The following is a 21,655-nucleotide window of genomic DNA, read 5'->3' on the forward strand; positions in this document are numbered from 1 at the left end:
TATAATGCCCACAAAAACCATGCAGAGTAATGACTGTGAAACAAGCCAGCTTGTTCCCGTATTTTTGTTATTATTAAAACCATGACCTGAAGATACACTGCACTCAATCTATGTAAAGCCAGGTGCAACACTCTATGAGGACAAGCAAAATACAATTAAAATATCGCACTATCAGTGTAAAACTTGGTGTATCAGTTTTTGAAAAGCAGTCCAAGAAGATGGTTCAGGAAATATGTTTTTTTAATCCACTAACACTTGCAGGTAGCTGTTAAGTGTGGTCATATCATCTTTGCCTGAAGATCAACAGGAAATCCACGTTATTTGTAGCAACACCATAAATTGTATCTGAATGCCATGTGTCATGAGAGAGGCTGACAAGGAGTGTGGGAAAGGAATGGCAGAGTTTTAAAAACACACTGCAAGTCTCTTGCAACCCCTGACACACTGACTGTTTTCACACCCCACTTTAAGTGTTCAGTACACTGAGAAGACAAAGTCCTACTTCAGCGAGTCTGAAAAAAGCACATTAATGGCCAACACACAGGGGTCCCCTCAAAGCCCTAAAGGAATTGCTAAGCATATTTATTAATATTGTGCACGTCTGCGTGATTATGTTTGCCATAGTTTCCATATGGAAACTTAAGACAAAATTTCACCAAGAACTTCACTTTGTTTAAAATCTCAATCCATCTAATGTACTAAATATTTGCAGATATAGGAAAACACCACTTTTGTGGACTACCCTTATACAAAGGGGTGAAAGAATTCACATACAACTTCACTCTAATGCTTCCTATTTCCTTCCTGAATAATACATACCTTCTTATTCTCCAACCCAATTCTGAGCTTCCTCTTTGAAAACAGCTATTTTGGGTGCATTATTTGCAATGTTTGTGGGAAATCCTGGTTGTTTTACTCACTCTGAAAGTCTTGAGGATTCACTGAAGTTACTCACATAGATAAACAACTTAGTCTATAAAATCTCTCCTCAAAACAAATTAAAATTATTTGACAAATTGGTGTTGGATATAATGGCCTCATGCTAATCGGTCAAGTTTAAGTTACAAAAAAAGTCCTGCCATCTTCATCTTCCAGTCTTCACTTGTACACAGGCACAGTTTGTGATATGAAGTGACAACTCACTAAATGATGCAGACAGGACACCTCCTCAGGGCAGGGGAAACACACAGCTCCCTCTCTCCCAACCTTCCCATAAAGCCATGTGAAAAATTACAAGCTTCAGTAGTTTTAAAACATGGAAGACTAGGTTCAAAACACAATGAAAATACACAAACTGAGAAACTAAGTGCACTCTAAGCCTTTTGTTTACTAAATAGAAGGATGTGACGGAGTTTATCTTCCTCACTGAGAGGAAAGCCTGACCTTAGTATAAAACATGCTGCTACAACATACCAACTAATAAAATCATTCTGAAGGAAGACAGCCGACAGCGATCACATTCGGGATTTGCACTCTTCAGCTATTTGCCGGGTTTAAAAACAAGCAGAGTTTCAAATCATGTCTTAATAACCACCCATTCTGTTTCGTAAGTTGAAAAAAGGCCTATGCCCAGAGACACTAGTCGTAAATGTTGTTGAACTAGCAAAATTAGCAGTTCCTTGGTACAAATCCAGAGACTCGTGCATTTCCATTTCCATGTTCTCTCCAAGGCTCCCTGACAGGCACATCCGACCGGTCCTGCCGCCGCGGGGCCCTCGGGCTTCATCAGGTGTGTCCCATGGGGGTTGTCAGAAATGAGGTCACTTCTCCATAATTGGTGGGAATGTCTAGTCTGAGTTTAAAAAAAAAAAAATAACAGTAACTTGGGGCTGGGGAGAGAGAAAAGAAATAAAGAAAAACCAGTTCCCAGCTGGCAAGCAGTGCTTCTGGGCTAGGGACATAAGGCAGCCTTGCCAAATGAAGATGGCAGACTTGTTTTAAAAAATGACTCCATTAAACAAAACAAGGTAGAACAGAAACAGGCTTTAAAAAGTGGAAATGTGCTAACTAGAACTATAATGCTGTCAATGTTCACAACAAAATGCAGCGATAAAGTCAGTGAGAGTCTGAAGTGCACTGCTAAAGGAAAGCAGACAACTTTTTGCCCCCTGCCTTGGTTTCATGCCCAGCAATTTATCAGAGACAAGTAAATCTCTCTGAAACAAGGCAGCCTAGATGGAGGCCATTTCAGACAACTGTGCATTTCAATTGTTATCAGTATGCCTACTGGGCTGCTGAACTGCTTTACAGACATTACAACATTCGGTGCCACAAACCAGAAACACCCAGAGTGGCCATGTCCACAGACCAACAAGGAATACAGGCTTCTTAAGGACTGGCTCTTGCTATCCCTGTGACAGCCAAACGCAGCCACAGGCCAGGCTTCCCCCCCAGACCAAGCAGAGGGACCCTCAGCACGGGAGAGCCACGCCGTGCACACCTCCTGGGCGCAGCTGCCTGCTGCACCATCGCACTCACATCCTCGGTTACCTCACTTAAACAAGCCTCAGCATATTAGAAAAAAGGGCAAAACTGTAGAACAGGCTCTGTAAATACTAAACATGTACACCAAGCACCAGATCCCTCCAGCTCTGCTCACTAAGCATTCAGCAATTACTCACTTGTCTGGTGCACAGGAAAATTAAATGAGCTTTGTTAACACCGTATCTGTTGGCAATTGCTTTGCATTTTTCCACAAGGTACAATGCTTGCTGTACTGCAGGCTCTGCATCAGGTACTGTAAAGCTGTCCTAAAATTCACACAGTTTTCTCACACTGAGACCACATCTTCCCAGTAGACACTATCATTTACAATGTGTTTGCACTGGAAACTGTACTTGTCACTGGGCTCTATGGGTGCCATGAGCTGAAATAATCACAAATGCTGTGCTTAGCTCAGCTCAGTTGCTACTCTCATTTTAGATTTCTAAAAAACTAGTAGATCTTACAGCATACTTCAGCATACTTCAGAAATATTTATGCAGTGCAGCTTCAAACAAGATAATTTTCATTTTATCCACCTTTTGACCACAGGCAACAATAAACGGAGGAGAAGGTGCAAGACAGAAGGGACAGCACTGCTCCAAGGAAACACACTGTCACAAAGTCTAGGCTACCCTGTAAAATCCATCTGAGGATAACAAGGAATGAAGAGCTTTACCATCTCTCTGGTAACACACGTGAAGTAAAAGTTCACCTTGGCAGTATTTATCGCTACTTGCTCACATCACATTTTCTTTAAGTTGTCAGGAGTCAGTCGCTTTTAAAATATTTAAGAAACCACAACCCAACAACAAAACCACCCCCAACATTCAAACCACCACCACCAAAATACAAAACAAACCAAAAAATCCCACACGCTAACAACCAAGCCACATTTCTACACTCTTGAAGACAAATTCCCATCACCCTGTTTCACTGAGGTACATGGTCAAGACAACAGGGAAAACATGAATGTCTGGCAGCCAGGCCCTTGGTGCAGCCAGAGCACATATGCAGAGCTGAGAGTGCAATGCCTTAGCAAAAGGCAATACAAGACAAAAATAGGGTGTAAATGAAGGGAGCTGCACTGGCTCTAGGACAACTTCTGCACACCTTTCAGACCACTGCAGCATGTGTCCACTGCTAGTCATAACACCATTCACACCAACAGGAACAGCAACCAAACAAAGCTGCAATTCAGAGTTTTCTGAACTGAAATAAACATTTAATATTTAACTGAGCAGTGTTTCTACAGCTGTACCAGCCATCTTAAAATACAAGATGTGTATTTTTTTCTTGACTTTCTATAGCCCACTTTATTAAACACTTTTCAAAAGGCAAATTTGCCTGTAGTTGACTTGGTTCAGTGATCAGAGAGATGTCTCAGACTCTCAAAACTCAGCCAAAGAACACCACACTAAAAAGTATACATATACTTTTCACCAATATCCACTCAGCTTGCCTTGCATCTTTGAGAGAACTGAAGCAGGGTACAAACCTTCCAGGAATGGGCAAGGGCCACAGTTCTACAAAAAGGCAGATGACTCCAGAGCACATTGACCTGTGAGAAGACCTCTCATTCATGAGTCCTAGCACTCAGAACTGTGTTCTACCTTAGACACTGAGCCAAGCGCTTTGGGAGGAATATAGTTCCTTCCATCTCTACTCAGAGATCTGATAATCTCTACTGCCAAAATGAATTAAAGAACATTAGAACTCACGGTTTCTTGAATTATTCGGAAAAAGCACATACTTGGCTAGAGAGGTAAGTCACAGCTAATGTTTAGAGAGAGATGGAGAAGTCAACTAAAGCAAATCCTCCAATTTCAAATTTGGTTTTGATGAATCTACCTATTGTGTTTTCACATTATTATTTGCTTATTGCTGTAAAGTACTTGCACAACTCCACAGTTATTTTACAAAACACAAGATTGTACTTATACACATCAGGTTGGGCCTAAGAATGAAGGAAATACATTGTACTGAAAATCAGGAAGTCCACAGAACACCTCCAGTCTCTTAGCACTGACACCATAACTTCCCATTCTTTACCTTAAAATATAACACTAAGCGAAAAACCACCCATTTTTGGCAAGGAAAAGCAGGCAAACTGAAACTGAACACAGAATTGTCTAGTAAGCTGTCTGTATGAATGTCACATTCCAGAAACATTACTGGAAACTCACACATTAAAAAAGCTTCAGAAGCTTTCCCCCTTCTTTGTAAACTTATTTAATGAGACCAATCAGTTATTTCCATTTTCTTAAAGCTTTTAAGTTCATGGATTTAACTAAGAGGTTTTGGAAGAATTGCTGTGAAGACAAAGTGAGAACATCTCTTCTGCTGAGATCCCTGGGTAACATCTTCATATTCTTCAACTAATTAAAATACCACTGAACCTTTTGAACATCCAGAGCAGCTAGAGGAGTTTCCCTCCAGGATGGTATCATGCAAGGAAATGTCAGTAACCGTGTATTTCAAGCAAACATAGTTTAAGTGCTATCTAACATATTTCCAGATGTCCAACAAAAGCTCTAAGGAGCACAGTTAAGTGATCCAAGCATTTACAGTCTCTTCAACAAAGTTAGCTTTTCACCAACGCTAAAGGAAATTCTCCATATTCCCAGATTTGGAACAAAAAACATTTGCAATATTCCTTCTGCACACGAGGCTGTGTAACATTACCTTTTAACTGCCTGGGGTGGTTAGTGATCGGGGGTTGGTTGCGTTGGGTTTTGTTTTGGCAAACAAGAGTCTCTTATCTAGGTTACTCCTTAAGATTCCTGTATCCGTGTTAGCCCCAGCAAAAGGGCTGTGGTTCTCAGCAGGGACACTGGCCATCCCCTCAGTCAGTCCTCGTCGCTGAACCTCAAACCCAGCAGCTCTTCAGGAAACAGCAGCGTTGCGGTGGTTACGGTGTGTGGCACAGCAGGGTCCCCCACCGGCAGGGCCCTGCGCCGGCCCTGGGGCCAAGCACTCCCCTTCAACAGAAGGGGAAAGCATTTTGCTTTGCTTTTGTGCTGGCATCATCCCTGCCGAGTTCTCAGCCCAGGTCTGTGGACCAACCACGCCTCAAGTAACAAACAGTGACCGCAAGACAGCACATTGCAAACACAGCTGGAGATAAACCAGAAGCACATCAGCAAGGCAGCCGTCCTGCTGTCCCCACCGCGCACCTTCCCTGCCACTTGGCTCCTGGGGCAAGATCCTCACCAGCCCCAGGAGCCCTGCAGGTCACTGCTCTTGCCATCTCTGTCACCGATAACTGCCTTCTGGCTCCTGTGCTTCTACCACCCTTCCAGTCACCAGAAAGAGTGTAACTATGTGCTAATGAAATGTCAACAGAAAAGCAAGCAAACAAACAGCCATCAGAGCTGACAGCCTGACTCAAAGATTCCAGTTTCCACACACTAATCAAGCTTGTGAGGAGAAACTGTATAGGCTGACAGACAACATGCATGTTTTTCCTCAAGTTTTCAGGAAAGCTGGACAGTCTTTCTTTTCAAATGCATATGTTCTGGCTCCTGGACCAAAGTCCCTCTGCAACACATTTGGAAATAGTCTAAGTCCATAACAGAAAAGAGGATAAAAATGCAACGAGGATTTGCCACAAAAAGAAGAGCTGAGAAGTAGACAATCATCTTCTGGAAAGCAACAGGCAATGAAATCAGCAGCCAAAACCACAGGAAATAAAGATGTGTCTTGTCTGGCTCAGGAGTCACAGGCTGTTTGTGGTTGGAAGGGACCTCTGGAGGACCCCTGGTCCATCCCCTGCTAGAGCAAGGTCGCCCAGACCGTGTCCAGACAGCTTTTCAATACCTCCAAGGGTGGAGACTCCACCACCTCTCTGGAGCAACCTCTGCCAGTGCTCAGCCACCCTTGCAGCAGAAAGGTGCTGCCTTATGTACCTCTCTTACATTGCTCTGAACACAACATAAAGCAACCTTTTACCTGCCTAGTACCGAGTTTCATTATCCAACACTGAATACTCACATTCATGAAAAAAAGGTAAGTTTAGCAAAAGCGCATTCTTTTAAGCAACACAAGCAAGTCTTGCACCAGATTTTCCCTTACTTAGTCAAGGCTACATCCCTTCACCTGGCTTAGACAGCCAGTCCTGGCATACCAGGTGTTTTTCACAGACTCACTCCAGCAAGACTGTAATGGCATTGGGAGCCTGTAAGAACAAGTAGATCCACATGGCATCAGTTCCTTTCCTAGTTTTTCCTAAATTGTATTAAAGATCTTTGTTTGTTGAGAGAAGCAAAAGGTGCACAGTGGTCATAAGTCACAAATATGTTAATACTCAGTAAGGACAGCTGAAGGGAGAAGGCTTTGCTCCCTTTTTGCTAAAAATTGCTGTCCCACAAGACAGATGAGAACTGGCTTCCCTGTTCTGCAAGCAGCCAAGCCTGGATAAGTCTGTCCTTCCAGCCCAGGACATGTTTCATTAACATTGCCAGTTCATAAAAACAAACTTGCTTTAGTGGAATATTTTTGGGTCACATCCAGTTCTCTGAAGTGAGTGGGTTGGTCCTATCATTCCACCCAGCTCTTGACTCCTTCATGTGCCTGACGACATGTGAAGTTAAAAATAAATTTTAAAGAAGTTACTCCATTTCTTCCTCCAGTGAAGACTGTGACAGGAATTCTAGACCAACACTTTCACTTTGAACAGCTGTTTTTAAAAAACATTTTGAATGGTGAGATCAGGGACACAAACAGTCAGTGCTTTTGTCTAAAGGAACCTTCTTTGTGCAAATCTGCTGTAGTAATGGATCCAATGACAGCTGAGTGGCAAACATCACTTATAAAGGGCTTCACTGCCCAGTCAGTCCTACGAAAAAGCTGCAATTCTGTCCCTAAATAAACAAGAATTCTGAAGTAATTAAAATGTAGCCAACGCTGGCTGACGGTACTGAAGTACAGAAGTCCCTCAATTTCTTTTCATGTTTGGTTGACACATACATAAACACTGCCAAAGGGAGCCCAGCAGACATTTCTGAGATGTTCCTATGGGAAAACTGATTTTGCTTTTCCCACCAGGATTGGTAAAGCCTCTAAAATTAGAGTTTGCCACACCAGGAAAGCAAAAAACGTCAGAGATTACTCAAAAGGCCGCAAGGAAAGAATTCAGAACTGCATCCTGCTCCCCAGGCCTGCCTGCTGCTCAGTGCTGCAGTGTTGACAGCTGCTCCGCAGGACCCACCATCACCCTGCAGTGGCGTGTGATACATTCAAAGGCAATAATAAAAAATAAAAAGTATATTTTCAAGAATGCAGTGGAAACTAGAAAACAAAAAGACAGCAAGCAGAGGCAGCTCTACTCATGCACAGTACAATCAAAGAGTTTCGGACAGTGTGTGTGCCGTGGTGCTCGATGCCCGTGACCGGCTGCTCCCCTGGGCTAGCAAAGCCTTTCAAGAACATCTCAACTTTCTAGAAAAAGGTGACGCGACTTGACATCCTGTAAAACACTCCTTCCGAGCCTGAACAGGACAGACAGAGCACCTTCCCCTACTTTTACTTACTTCTGTAAGTAGATAGGCTCTAGAAGAAAAAGCCTGTACAGCTAGCTTTGCCACTCACGGGAGCTTGCATAAGCCGAAGGAACCTCTTCCTACGCAGGAGGCTCATGCAGCTCCCATGAACTCAGCCTCTGTCTGGCCAGGAACTTCTCCAGTAACAACACGGGGTGCGTGCCTGTACAAGCTGTGCTGCAGTCAGAACGTGGTGCTTCTCTGCCTTCCTCAAACTGAAGGGGAGAATGAGCCACCACCCTGGGTCTCAGCAGGGCCCACGCTGCCCCACAGAGCTCACCGCTCAGCCCGTGGCCCTCGGGCAAGGAAACCTGGCACAGCCTGCTCCAGGGAGGAGCAGCTCACACCTGCTGCTGTGCCACCACAGCTGCCCACCTGGCCATCTTCAAATGCTAAACCTTCACAGCATCCTTCTAACAGCCATGCAGAACCATCATGCCTGTTTTCAGGGAGAGCTGGGATGCCATGCCCACAGCCCAACACAGCACAGCGGTGGCAGCTCCAGGGCAGGTGCCTGTGGGTCAGTGCTGCTTACCCAGGTCACACAGGACCTTCTGGCTGAACACAAATTGAACCCTGGCTGTCACAGGACCAGCACTCTGACCACCCAACCATTCCTCCTGATAATTACTGAAAAACACCTTTTCCCCCAAGCAGTTATTTTTCTCCAGGTTGCTCCATTGGTTCCTAATGCGTGCTTCATTTAACACCACGTATTTCATGTTGCAAAGGAAAGCACCCAAACAACCTCACTCCTACACCCCTGAAAAGAGCAGTGCAGGGGTCCCTGGTGCGCACCAGCAAACCCCTGCAAGTGAACACATTTCCATCCTGGCTCTGAAGGCTGAACAGCCACGGGTGTCCTCTGCATACCATGCTACTAGCATCCCTGGAGCTGCTGAAAGGCTTGGAAAACAGAAGAGAATTCCAGAGTCTTTTTTTAAAACTCTTTACAAGCAGGTTTCCTGTAGGATGGCTGAGGTCTCAGCAACACAAGTGCTTAGCAACTTGAAGATGTTTATGAAAATAATTTTACCTGACTTCCAAGTATCATATGAAAGCAATGATCATTGCTGTTTACTGTCAGGAAATGCTTTAATTGAAATATCTTTTTCCAACAATGTATTAGAAATGAAAGTGATCAAATAGTACCATTACATTACAAAATCATGTACGAATAACTAAAAGTGTTAAAAGAGCACACTGAATGACTATTATACACCATTGAAAAGAAGTCAGTAAAAGAAACACTTCACTTTCAATTCTTGCTCTTCCCCAGTCTGATGATTAATCTGTCCTTCTCCACCATATGAAATAGTGTATTTCTCCAGAACTTTAATCAGGGGAAGACTCCTTGCCATATAAAGATGCAAAAGGATGGTAAATGACTCTGTGACAGGCCACTGAAGCAGCCAAGGGCAGAAAGTTTTGTTTTTCATAGACCACCTCCTGTTCTCCACTAAGAGAGTGAAAAAAGATGGTTAAACTAGGCTAATGTTGACTTTCTTTGGTAACTTCCACATACTAAAAGCACATAACTGGCTTTCAGTCAGGCCTACTGGCCTTCCCCCCCCACCCCTTTTTTTTTTTTTTTAAATCCAGTTAAGAGTTTAGGGGTAGGGGCAAGGTAAAGCCATGACCAAAGCAGCTGGTCTCCCCTGCTGGAGCCTGAAAGGAGACAACTCCCCGGGCACACACAGCCAGTCTATCTTCCAAGGTAGTTCATTTATTCCCTCTACTCCCACAGATGCAACATGGTGTGTTGCTCCACCCTGGTAGAGAAGAATCTCTGGGTTTAGGCTCATGGAGTCCCCTCTTCGACAGAAGGAAAGTTGTTTGCTGCATTAAAGGCAGCACAAAGAAGGGCCTTTGAAAGCCCAAGATGAAGCCCCAGGAGGAACAGTAACACCCAGGGAATGACTCCTCTGGAGATGCATTGTCCTGGCTCTGCCATCAACAGGCCTGTTACCTGGCACTCATCCACGTGCATTCCCTGCTGCAGCCCCACAGCTCCAGCTGGCAGGGGCCACAAGCAACATGTTCAGGGTAACCACACACACCTTGATGGCTTCAGGGGCACAGGCAAAGCTGAGGGGAAAGGCTACCTTCTCACTTCGAAGGACACATGAGGAATAAGGGGAGACCTTTCAGGGGAGGAAGTACGTACAGTACAAGAAGGGGAAAGAAAGCATCTGAGATAAAAAGAGGAAATACATTTGCAGGGGGTGGAAGATAAACAGTACAATGAAATTAACAACAGAAAAGGGAAAGCAAAAAAGTGAGCAAACAGATCAGCCTTTTAGAACAATCATCAAATCTGAGGGCTTGACTGGGATTCTATGTGCATCTCCCTTAATTCTGTGGTAAGAAAATTTATGGTGAGAACTTTGAAACAACAGCAAAACCTTTAAGATTTGATCCTCATGACAGTACCAGTAGAAGCTAACAAGCAGGTTCACATGTTAAGCATTCTTCCCATGGTGTCCTACTCCCAGTGATAATTTCAGATTCAAATATTCTGGGAATTAAATCCCCTTAAACCATCACACTGATAACACTGGCACGTTGTGGAAACCCAGCAAGTTACAAAGTGCTAACTCTACAACCCCTGCTATAAAATCACATTAGCAGAAAACTAATTATATGATGTAGTTTGCCACTTTTACTTCCTCATGTAAACTTGTGCTCTTGCTGTTAATGATAACACCTAATCAAAAGGAGAGGGAAGATGGTCTAACAAGATAATCTTCTGAGTTTCCTGCTTAAGGCAGGCTGAACACTGTACAAGCACCTAATTAAAACTGTTGTGCTCTGAGAATTCTAAATATATCTGCGAAAAATGTTATTTTTAGAGAAAAAAAGTGGGGTTTTTTTAAGCATACAACCCATCTTGGAGGAAAAAAAAAACACCCTCTGTGTTGCCTGTACTATTACTGCTCCAACCTTCCTCAGCAAGACAGAAAAGAGCTTTCAACGTTAGATGAATGTGGCTGCACAAGGGGTCACTGCTTCGGGGCTTGATTCTGACCTGTCCTTAGAAGGAGAATGTGCCCCACAGCTCACTCCCAGCTGTCAGCATGGTAGGCAGCAAGGGGCTGGCAGGAGCAGGGCTGGTGCAGCCACGGGGGGGATGTGCCCAGGACCGCCGCACAGAGCCGGACACGGTGCTGCACCCGCCATCAACAGCCCCACTGGCAGCTCTGCTGGGTTGCTCTGTGCAGCCCTAGGCTGAGAGCTGGATGCCTTGGGAAGCTGTAAATCAGCAGGAGTATGGAGATCTTTTCAAGCAGGCTGTGAGGGATTCAAGCCAGATCTTGTCAGAGCCTCAGGAGCACATCGCTCTGGCTGTATGTGTGACCTGATCACCTGCCGAAAGGTAAACGAAGCAAGAGCTACCAAATGGTACAACTCCCTCCCCAGCGACCCTGCAGGTTTTTCAAAGCACAAGTACCAGCAGTTGCAAGTTATTCCTGTATACCTGGAAAAAGCACTTTAGTAAGGCAGACATCCCAGGTGTTCCTGCTGGTGCAGCCCCTTTGCTCCACCCAAGCCACCCCAGCTGTCCACACTTGGGGACTGAGCTCATCCCCAGTTGCAGAAGCAAAAGAAAACAAAAGGCAGTGAAGGAGTTTCAAAGCAAAACACCTTCTCATAGCAGATTGGGAACCACAGGTGAAGCAAGCGCTATTTCAGCAGCCAGACACCATCACACTGGGCCACTGCTTGCACAGCTGCACATATGGGCCAACAGCTGTATCCCGCTATTAATGTGCCACCAATTATTTCATCCTCAAAATACATATACCTTGATTTTTATTTTTTTTTTTTCAAACTCACAAGCACTGTAGAGGGTAACAAAACAGTTTTCCCCTCCCCATCATCATTTCACACAGCTCAAGAAGTTGTAGGTAGCACCAACTTCTGATCTACCTCAAAATTTCACCTCCTGCAAAGGGGGGTTAGAATTGAGTCAAACAAGAAAGTCTCCTGCAACACAGCATAAGGATGAGTACAGCAGGAACTGTAAGAATAACACTTACTTGAGATTTTTTCCTAGAAAGCAAAACAAACAGAAGAAGGCAACAATGTTTAAAAAATTAGCGGTGGCACTCACAACAAAAAATGAAAATGAGAAAGAAGACACCAAAGTAACCAGAAAATAGAAAGTGAGAAGTGCGGAAATAGATAAGTAGGAAATTACTTATTTTTAGGGTTCCCATATTAGAAGACAATGAAAAATGTTTTTTGTTGGCCTTGTACATGATGGCTCAAGATCATGCATTCCTAAAATGGAAGTCCTCAGTGATGAGGGTACAACTTGACACCAGCAGAGAAAGGCAATGTCCCAGGCAGTGCCCTGGGAATCCAGCCCTCCTGGGCTCACCCCGGGAAGGCACTGGAAGGGCTGCAGCCCGGCAGAGCCAGCCCTGGCCTGGGGCTCCTGCCCCAGCAAAGCAGGCCTTGAGGAGCACAGCACAAGGAGCTCACCCGCAGCGCCCAGGGCCCCTCATCCCAGCAAACAAAGCCCTAGGGGTCCTCCCAGAGAGGTGCCAGCAGGCCCCTGCATCTGCAGGAACACTCCTCTGCATCTGGAGATCTCACAGAAACACTGCCTTATCTGGGCACTTTTGTTTAGTTTTCTCTTCCACTCCAGATAACATCAACACAGCCTGACAGTAAGGATGGAGTCAGTGTTTCCCAGCAGTGAAATAATATTTAAGATCACAATGAATCCAAACGTTATCTTCCATTGAATCTAGTAGCTATGATTTGAAGGAAAGAGGGTGCCTTGTCTGCAACATGCTAGTCTTAACACTTATTTAGAAATCAAAACCTAATAAATACAGTTTCCATCCTAACACACTTTAAATACTCCACAAAAGTATCTGGGGGAGGAGACATCTACACTGTGATCATGACCCATTAAAAGAGCAGGCTGATTTTAAAAATTACTATGGGAAGCATTTCAACTTGAACTGATACGCTCCAACACAACAGAAGTAGAGGATATTCCAAGTTTGTACTTGGAATTAAAGTGATAAGTGTACTTACAATACTACTACTACAAACAGGACTTGGAACAAGAAATTCCACCCTTGCCCTCTGTATACTGTAAGAGAGACTTTCACCCAAATGCTGAGTAGGTCAAGGCCACTGGGGAATGTGAAGGCTAGGATTTTGTACAGCCAAAGAATATACAGGTAAGACAGTAACGCTGTTAGACACTTAAAGATCCTGAATATCAGTACCCTAGCATCACACAGCAGTTACCTAGACTGTTTTCTCCCCTTCTTCCAACTAACAAAATTAACATGTTCTGTTTAGCTTTTACATTTATAATTACATTTCTATTCTGGCCTAAACTTGTCCCGAGAATTTGAGAACCGTGTTTACTCCCATTAGAGAAGACCTCTGTGCATTCAGTGGTATGAAGAGAGAAGGAAACATTTTCAGAAGCATCTACCTAGCTTAGGTTCACATGCTCCAACTTCAAAGGCAACTGGAACAAACAATTTTTCCAACCCAAGCAGAAATGCTGGAACTTGCAGGGCTAAGTCTACTGGGCACATTGGAAATCCTTACCCTAAAGATCTAAGCCCAGAGTTTTAACCAACGTGGATTGATAAAGTCACCTAAGACTGAAACTGACCAAGAGGACAACCAGAAAAGCACCGTTTTCAAGCCTGAGCTACGAGGTGTTCCGTCAATATTTGTGACTGCACCAGCTAAATACACAGCAAACAGTAACCAAACTTCTGAGACAACAACTGAGTCACACGGACCTCCATCTGTCTCCACCCAGCAGCAACAACTCAAGCTCCCTTGGTCCCCAGGGCTCGGGCAGGGAAACAGGCAGTGACAAAGCTTCTCCATCACAGTCTCCCAGAGACTGGATGGCCAGCAGGAGGGATGGAGGCTGGGCAGGAGGCTGCAGCCTGCATCCACTGCAGGAGTTCTAGGGACCTCCTGAACTGAGGACAGACAGCATTAAGCTGTTTAAAAGCAGCTGCAGACAGGAAAAAAAAAAAGGCAGCACATTAAAGTAATTAAAATCCTCTGCAGTGAAAGCAGGGAGGTGCCAGGCAGATTGATTTTGTGGCCACTACAGCTGCAGGCTCACAGAAAGGTAGATGTGGAATTTTGTCAGTGCAGACAGAGGAAGCAAAGAAAGCAAGAAAACTGGGAGGAAATAGGAACAGTGTCTCTCCCTCACGTAAGAGACTCTTACCGCAGCATGGTTTGAGTGGGAAGGAACAACTCCAAAGACCACCTAGTCCAACCCCCCTGCCACAGTCAGGTACATCAGAGGAGGGGAAAAAAGAGAAAGAGGGACCTACAGTCAACTCCATCTCCTGTTGTTAAGCAGGAGTGTACTGTGATAAAAAACAGGAAACATTTATACAGCAAGACAAACATTAAATGCTTACGTAAACACGAATGTACCAAAAATCATACACATTCATATTCATGAGATGCACGTGCTCATTTAACTTTGAAGAATATTTATAGATCCAATACTGCATTAACATTTTTAATGAAGCAGCAAAACTACTCAAGGAATGAAATAAACCCAGCACAGCCCTTCACTGTTACCATGTTTATTCATGAGCTCCCAGGTCAGAACTGCAACAGGTTATTAGTGGATGTGGATGGCTGGCAGGAGCAAACCAGTATGTTATAACTTGCTTCTGGCAATCCAGGAGCAAAAATTAGCCATTTCCTCCTCCTCTTTGCCAAAATGTAGCCAGGTCAGCAATACCAGGGCTCTAAGAGACTATCCCACTCAGATGAGCCTGCCTCCCAATGACATTTAATTCTTCTGTAAAACACTGGTTGCAACTAAAAAAGAGCACCTGCACACAAAGGACGTGCCAGCCAAGCAGAGCACTTGTACAAGCACATCCAAAGTGCAGATGGAGCTGCTGCAGCACAGTAACACCAGGCTGCTTCCAAGGTTCACGGCAGAGCCAACAGCCAGGGTCTGCTGGTCTGGAACAGGAGCAGAGCTCCCCCCAAGCAAGGTAACAACTGTGAGCAGCAGCCTGAGACCCCGGTCCTGAGACTCCTACCCCAGCAGCCCTGGGGCTGCCCTGCTGGAGGGGGGCCCCGTGCAGGAACACTTCCTGAGGGCTTCCGACCCCGACAGATCAGGCGGGACCACGCCAGCACAGGACACTCGAACCCAAACACCCACCTGCCTGTGGTCTCTTAGCTGTGAAAACACCACGTTACACTGCCCGAGACCCCGCAAAACCTGACTGAAAATGTAATGTTCAATTAAAATACTTATCACCGACTGAAATGTGAAATCAGAAATTGAAAACATGGATTAAAGAAACCAAAAAGGGTTTCCCAGCCCAGCTTAGGTGTATTTTATTGCAGCACAAGTCCCTGTTCGTAAATGAAATCACTTCAGGTCACAGCAGAGAAACTTCTTCCTCGACCATTTGTTAAGCTCTTCCTGTTCAGGAACAGCCTCTGACAGCACCAGCGTGTAACTCGAAAGCCAAGGCCACAAACCAAGCTAATGTCATTTTTATTGCACCTCAGCTGCACCAGCGTTACTCCAGAAACCTGACTGGGCACTCCCCAGCCCCAACTCCAACAGCAACAAACCAGAAGTGTAATCACGAAAGCTCAGACCAGTCTTTCCATTTCCCACCCTGCAGTGGAACATATCCAAACAACCCCGAGTTTGTTGCTGTAGCAAACTAGTTTTTCATCGCCAGGGAGCCGCTTGCTAGAGCAGAAGCGTTCCCCTCCGCAGTCAGGCCGGAGGATAAACAACAAACACAGTTCATGTTCTCCAGGAACACCAGCAAGTCCCAGCCACTAACTAGAACTACCGGGAAACCGTTCAGTCTGACAGCACAGGATGCCTTACGTGGCAGTGCTCCAAAGCGGCCCCTTCTGCCACTCTCCGCCGAACGAGGAGGCAGAAGAGCGCTTCGGACCACAGCGTTTGCCACGGCAGATAGCAGGGCTGGGCTTGGAGAGCAGCTCAGGGCATCAGCAGGAATCCTAGGGACCAGCACGCAGCCTCACTCACCACCAAGAGATACTGCACGTGCCTAGGGCCGCAACAACGAACGTTATGATGAAACTACCATTTTTACAGCGTTCATTTAATATGAACTGACACATAGAAGTGCAAAAACAACTCCAGCGATAATTTGTCAAAGTTTGCTAACCTTGGTGAGCACATGAATTGCATCCTTTGACTACACGTGTGTCAATCAAAGCACGCACTTCGAGGGGATCTAAACCCACAGCCGGCTGCGGAGGCCGGGGCAGCGCAGGAAACCGCGGCGCTCGGGATGAGCGCACAGGGCTGGCACACGGGGCCGCAGCAGCCGAGCCCGGACCAGCTCCCTGACAGACGGACGCTGCTTCACCCACCGCAAACCCCAGAAACGCTCCCCTCGGGAGCGGCATCGGGAGCTGCTCGGACCCAGGAGAGCTTCGCCCCCAACTTCACCAGCACCAGCCCTCGGCCAGGGCGCAGCCACGGCGGCTTGGAAGCCCGGCCGCTGCTCCAGATGCTGGGAAATACCTGCCTTAATTCACGCAAATGTACAAGAAAGCCACCTTCTCCTGCCTGCTGGCAGAACCAACTGTTGCAGCGACGGGAACATCCCCAGCGCCCTGCGCGGAGCAGCCGCAGCTGTGTGTCTGGGTCACAGCGGGCACGGGCTCGGCGGGGCCGGCGGGGGAACGCGGGAGGGGCGCCGAGAGCGGGGCACCCCGAGTTCCCTCCGCGGAGCCTCCAGACCCTCCCAGCCGCCGCTGAAGGGCCCGACCCGCCCGGGACGCTCCCACAGCGCCGGCAGCACCGCACAGTCACAGCGGACAGGCGGGACAGGGCACTCCCCGCGCCGGGCTGCCCGCGGGGACGAGCCGGCTGCCGGGACCCGCCGCCGGCACCCGAGGCCGGCCGGGGCCGGAGCGGGCGGGACGGGGCGGCAGCCGCGGCCGGGGGGCGATGGCTGCCCGCGCAGCCCCCCCCTCCCTCCCTCCCCGCTCCCCGGCCGCTGTACTTACGTCGTCAAAGAGGGAGCCGACGTTGGCCGTCACCAGGAGCACCCCGGCGCCGGCCGCGGCCCCCTTCACCGCCATGGCGGCGGGCGGGCGGAAGCGCGGAGCGCGGCCGGCGGCGCTGCGGGGAGCCCGGGGGCGGGCGCGGGGCGCTGCGGGGAGCGGGGCGCCTGGCCCGCCCCGTCAGCGCGGGCGGGCGGCCGGCGGCGAGTCCTGCCGGCGCGGGCAGCCCGCGGACATCCGCGCCGCGGCGGGCCGGCCGCCCTGCGGCTGCTGCGGGGCCGCGACGCTCAGCGCTCGCCCGCCGCCGCCGCCGCCGCGGTGCTGCTGCTGCTGCTGCTGCCGGGACGGCTCCCGCCGGCGGAGGCTGGCGCCGGCGCGCGGCGCATGGCAGGTGGGGCGGCGCGGCCGGGCGGTGCGGGGCGGCGCGGGCCGGGCCGGGCGGTGCGGGCGCTGCGCGCTCCGCGATCCTACCGCCGCTCCCGGCTGTGGCGGGCGGGCCGGGCGAGGGCTCTGCGCGCGACGTCAGCGCCGCACCGCGCGGCTCTTAAAAGGGCAACGCCACCCGGGGCGGGGGGGGGGACCCGCCGCGCAGCTGGGGCGCAGGGGGCTGCACCCCTCGGGACCCCCCCAGGCGCACCCCGGCTGCCCGCCCCGGAGCTGCGTCTCAGGCAGCCCGAAAGTGCCTGAAGGCGCAAGGCGGGGGTCCCCGCACCCGAAAAAGACCCTGCGGCGGCGGAGGCCAGGAGGGTGGGTGCCCAGGGCCGGGCAGACCCCCCGCGGGGCACGGGGGGCTGGCAGAGGGGCGCGGGGTCCCTGCGGGGAGCCCGCACCCAGGAGCCCAGAGCTACTGGGGACAGGGAGTCACGGGGCGCAGCAGGGAAAGTGGGAAACCCAACCCAGCCCGAGGACCAGCAGACACACCTGGGGGAGAAGGAGCTGCAGGGGCTCCGGGGGGCCTGGAGTGTCCGAGGGGTGACACTCGCTGCAGCAGAGGTGGGGAGGGAAGCCACGGAGGACTGAAACATCCGCTGACACGGGGTAGGAAGACATCACACCGAAGACCAAAGTTCTGCCCGAGAAACCTGCGTGCTCCTGCCAGAGAAAGGACAAGACTTACTGCTCCTCAGCCCTCGTCTGCCCGGGAAGAGGTGGCTGATGGGCAACAGAGAATCACCCACCGCTCTCAGCACCCAGACAAAGAAAACCTATCTCCCAGATGGGGCCTCAGGTGTGGTTAATGCAATAATTATGACCTTTGCATTGCAGCCGACAAAGCCCGCTTACGGTCAGTGAGCAGGTCTGTCCCTCGTTAACAATTCATCAGGCAAACAAGCTCAGCTGCTCCTGCTTGCAGTGAACGGGCTCCATGTGCAGCGGACAAGCAGCTTCCAAGCCGGGGTGGGGGCAGGCAAACAATGGGCTGACACTCAGCTGGCCTCAGTGAAGGAGCTGGGCTTCAGGATTTTCTCAGCTTTAAGGAAAAAGAAATAAAAAAGAGTTAAATAAAGCCAGCCTTGAGTTATGGGAGTCTCCATACTGGTGTGGTAATAGACATTGTCAGACGATGCCAAGGAACAACACCTGAAACTTGTAACTGCGCACGAGCCACTTCTCTCCCCTAGAAAAAGTATTGAATGGAGGCTCTAGAAGAGATTGAAACCACAAGTCCAGTGTAAAACAAGCTGCACAGGAGCCTCAGGAACTGGGATCACCCTGCTGGAGCTTTGAGAACAGCAAGCTCCTGCACCAGGTGCCCATCTCTGAAAAGCCACTACTTGATTTAAAAAGGCAGAATTATTCTCAGTATTCTATAGCAAAAATAAATCCTGTCAAGCCCTACTGACCCAAGGGAGCATTGGCTGCACTGTCCTATGGTGCTGTTCCCCAGATGATGGTAGTCTACTCCATGCACAGGTAGACAGGGGGAAACCAACCTGCAAGAGGAGGTGGCTGTGTCCAGAGACACTGAGCTCGATGAGCCCTCCAAGTCCCTTCTTTGTGGTGAATTTTATCAGGTGGGGAGGCAAATGGAATGGCGAAAGCCCTGCTAGATCTGCAGCTCCAGCCTTCTTTGTTAGAAGGTGCAAATCAAATACACAATTAAAAACCAAGTTTGAATTGTGGAAGTCTGCCTCACACGTGAGATACTCACTGGCCTCCAGTGAGCTGTGGCATACAGATGCATGCAGGGCAGAACAGGGTCGTGCCCAGACATACTCTGTGCTACTCTGGTCAATTTCTTCCAAGGTTTTGTGCAGTTCCCCAAACAACTATTCCATAAAGTTACACTGTAGTCTCTGTGATCTTACCTGGATGCAGACACCAGAGGAATCAAAGATGAGCTGATGAAACGTACTATCCTGATACATCTTGACAGGTTCACACATGAGAAAAGAAAAAAAGAAAAGAAAAGAGAGAGAGAGAGAAAGAAAGAGAGATGGAAAAAACATTTTGTGCTGTGTTTTTGGCACACAAGACTTAAAAATTTCAGCCCACAGTGATTACATCAAAGTCAGGGAATGATGGAGGAAGCTGTGTCAAATTACACCCAGCTGGAAAGGGATCCTGAGCCATATGGCATCCAGGTGAAAAGTTTGGCAGTGCTCAAGAGCAGGAAACGAGACTAGGAAGCGGCTGCAGACCGCAAGAAGTTTCTTGTACAGAACCCAGGCAGCAGTCACTGGGCTATGATGCAGAGGTACTTTGCCAATGCCTTTGGCAGGAAAGCACTACAGCACGGGGATGTTGTAACTGCATAAAAGGATGACTGACCAATGGCTGAGCTGGGGTCTGTGAAACCCAGGTCTTCTTCAAGGAGAGGAGTGGATACAACCTGACAAAACAGCATCGTTTATAAAGTGTTTTCAAAAGAATTCCTCAGAGCTGACTCTCCTAAGAATCAATTATAATAAAAGCAACTTCCCAAAGCAAGAATTGCTGAGTGTTAATTGAGGTGTAATGGTATCTTAGACCTGTGGGTGTGTGTGGAGCTGCTGGCCAAGCAGAAGGCCCAGGTCCCTGAGGACACCACGGGAGCCAGCCCAGCAGCAGCTCCGCAGATGCACAGCCCAGACTACGCTGCTCCAGCCAACAGATCCTAACTGCAGCCAGGTTTTTTGCCATTTTCTCCAGGGTCAGAATTCCTTCGTAACATCAAAGGGCAACTTCCCATCAGTACTAAATATTTCCAATTAAAAAAAGCAAGAAATGCTTGAAGCAGCACTTCCACACCCAGGAGCAGGAGCCCAACACACACACTGAAGGAAGAGGCAGGTTGCCTTGGCAGAGGAGGGCAGGTGTAAAGGGGACCTGCTAATTTTGCAAAGGTATATTGAGCAGAGCTGATCCTTGGTAAATCCAGATGAATGAGATCTGTACCTGTGCTATGTGGGGGGAAAAAAAGGGCAAATCTAGATCCAAACATAAAAGTTTGCTAACAACAATGATGATTCTGCTCCCAATACTGCGATGGGAACTGGGATGTTCCAGTATAATGGTGGGAAAACAGGGATAAGTTTGAAAGTGCCTCTTTGTGTCCCGTAACTGCTGCAAGTGCCTCCAGCTGTGTCCACATGGGCCCCAACTCCAGGGCTCCCAGCTCTGACCCCTGGGCCAGGGGAGATCAGATCATTTCTCTTCCTCCCCTGCACAGAGATAGAAGGCTGATTTGGGCTGATGGGTGTTGTTACTGTAAGGAAAGCACTACTGCTAGCTAAGATTGCTTACATTTTCTGCTACAGCTCCTGGGTTTCCAGTATGTAGAACCCAGACAATGTGGTCTGAATATTTTCAGCCCTGGAGCCTGCCTTGAATATTAAGTTTGAACAAGAGGGCTCAAGAATCAGGTTAGTTTTCACTAGATGGCTTTGCCAAGGGAAAAAAATGTTCTTAAGGCAGAATTTTCCAAATCTGCCTGAGGGTCAGGTAAGTGCACAACAGCACTGTCCCCACAGTTCCCATGGCACAGCCTGGAAAACACTGTCACCACCTGCCCAGGTGCCGTGGAGAATTTGTCCTGTAGGTTTGGGCTGTTGCATCTTGGACCGAAGTTCCACTGTCTCTGCAAGGGGGAACACCTTGTTCCCTGCTCATTTCCCCAGGAACAGGGAGCTGTGGACACCCAAGCTCTGCTGGGGTGCAGCTGTGTGGGGAGCAGCCCATGGAGCTCCAACTCCCATCCCTGTGGGAAGGGCTCCCTGTCAATTGTGAAGGGATAATGGAGAAAGCACTCACAGCCTAGTTGTGCAGTTCCTCTATAATCATATTTGACTGACTTTCATCACTGTTTTTAAGGCTTTACTAATTGGCTTATGCTTTTATTAGAAAGATCTTTATGAAGAGCTTTTTATACTGGCAGGAAAAACAACAAGAACTTAAGACTATATCAGATGAAAACCGTTAAGTGCAATATCACATTTTGCTGCCTGAAAGCTCTTTTACAATCCTGAGGGATGGACTCTGTTCTCTCAGAGATGGATCATAGTGGGCTTGGTGATACTGTCCCAGTGTTTGATTACATGGGCCATTCTGTACTTTTTAGGCTGCAAAGCACGGCTTGAAGGAACCAGCTCAGGGCTTGTCTTCTCTTCATTCAC

The 21,655-nt window shown here is 48.1% G+C and overlaps 1 protein-coding gene across 2 annotated transcripts in view; it reads right to left on the bottom strand.

The window, feature by feature from the left end:
- INPP5A (inositol polyphosphate-5-phosphatase A) overlaps nt 1–17,276 on the bottom strand; it is a 193,947-nt gene extending 176,671 nt beyond the window's left edge. The window contains exon 1 of one of the 2 annotated variants that reach the window (XM_051618458.1): nt 17,064–17,276. In XM_051618458.1, the coding sequence (XP_051474418.1) occupies nt 17,064–17,138 (75 nt within the window). In that variant the 5' untranslated portion in view covers nt 17,139–17,276. The remainder of the gene's footprint in view (nt 1–17,063) is intronic. The other variant, XM_051618459.1, reaches the window with a different exon arrangement.
- Nucleotides 17,277–21,655: the final 4,379 nt, after the last annotated feature.

This window comes from Apus apus, chromosome 4 (genome assembly GCF_020740795.1).
Source record: "Apus apus isolate bApuApu2 chromosome 4, bApuApu2.pri.cur, whole genome shotgun sequence".
NCBI lineage: Eukaryota > Metazoa > Chordata > Aves > Apodiformes > Apodidae > Apus > Apus apus.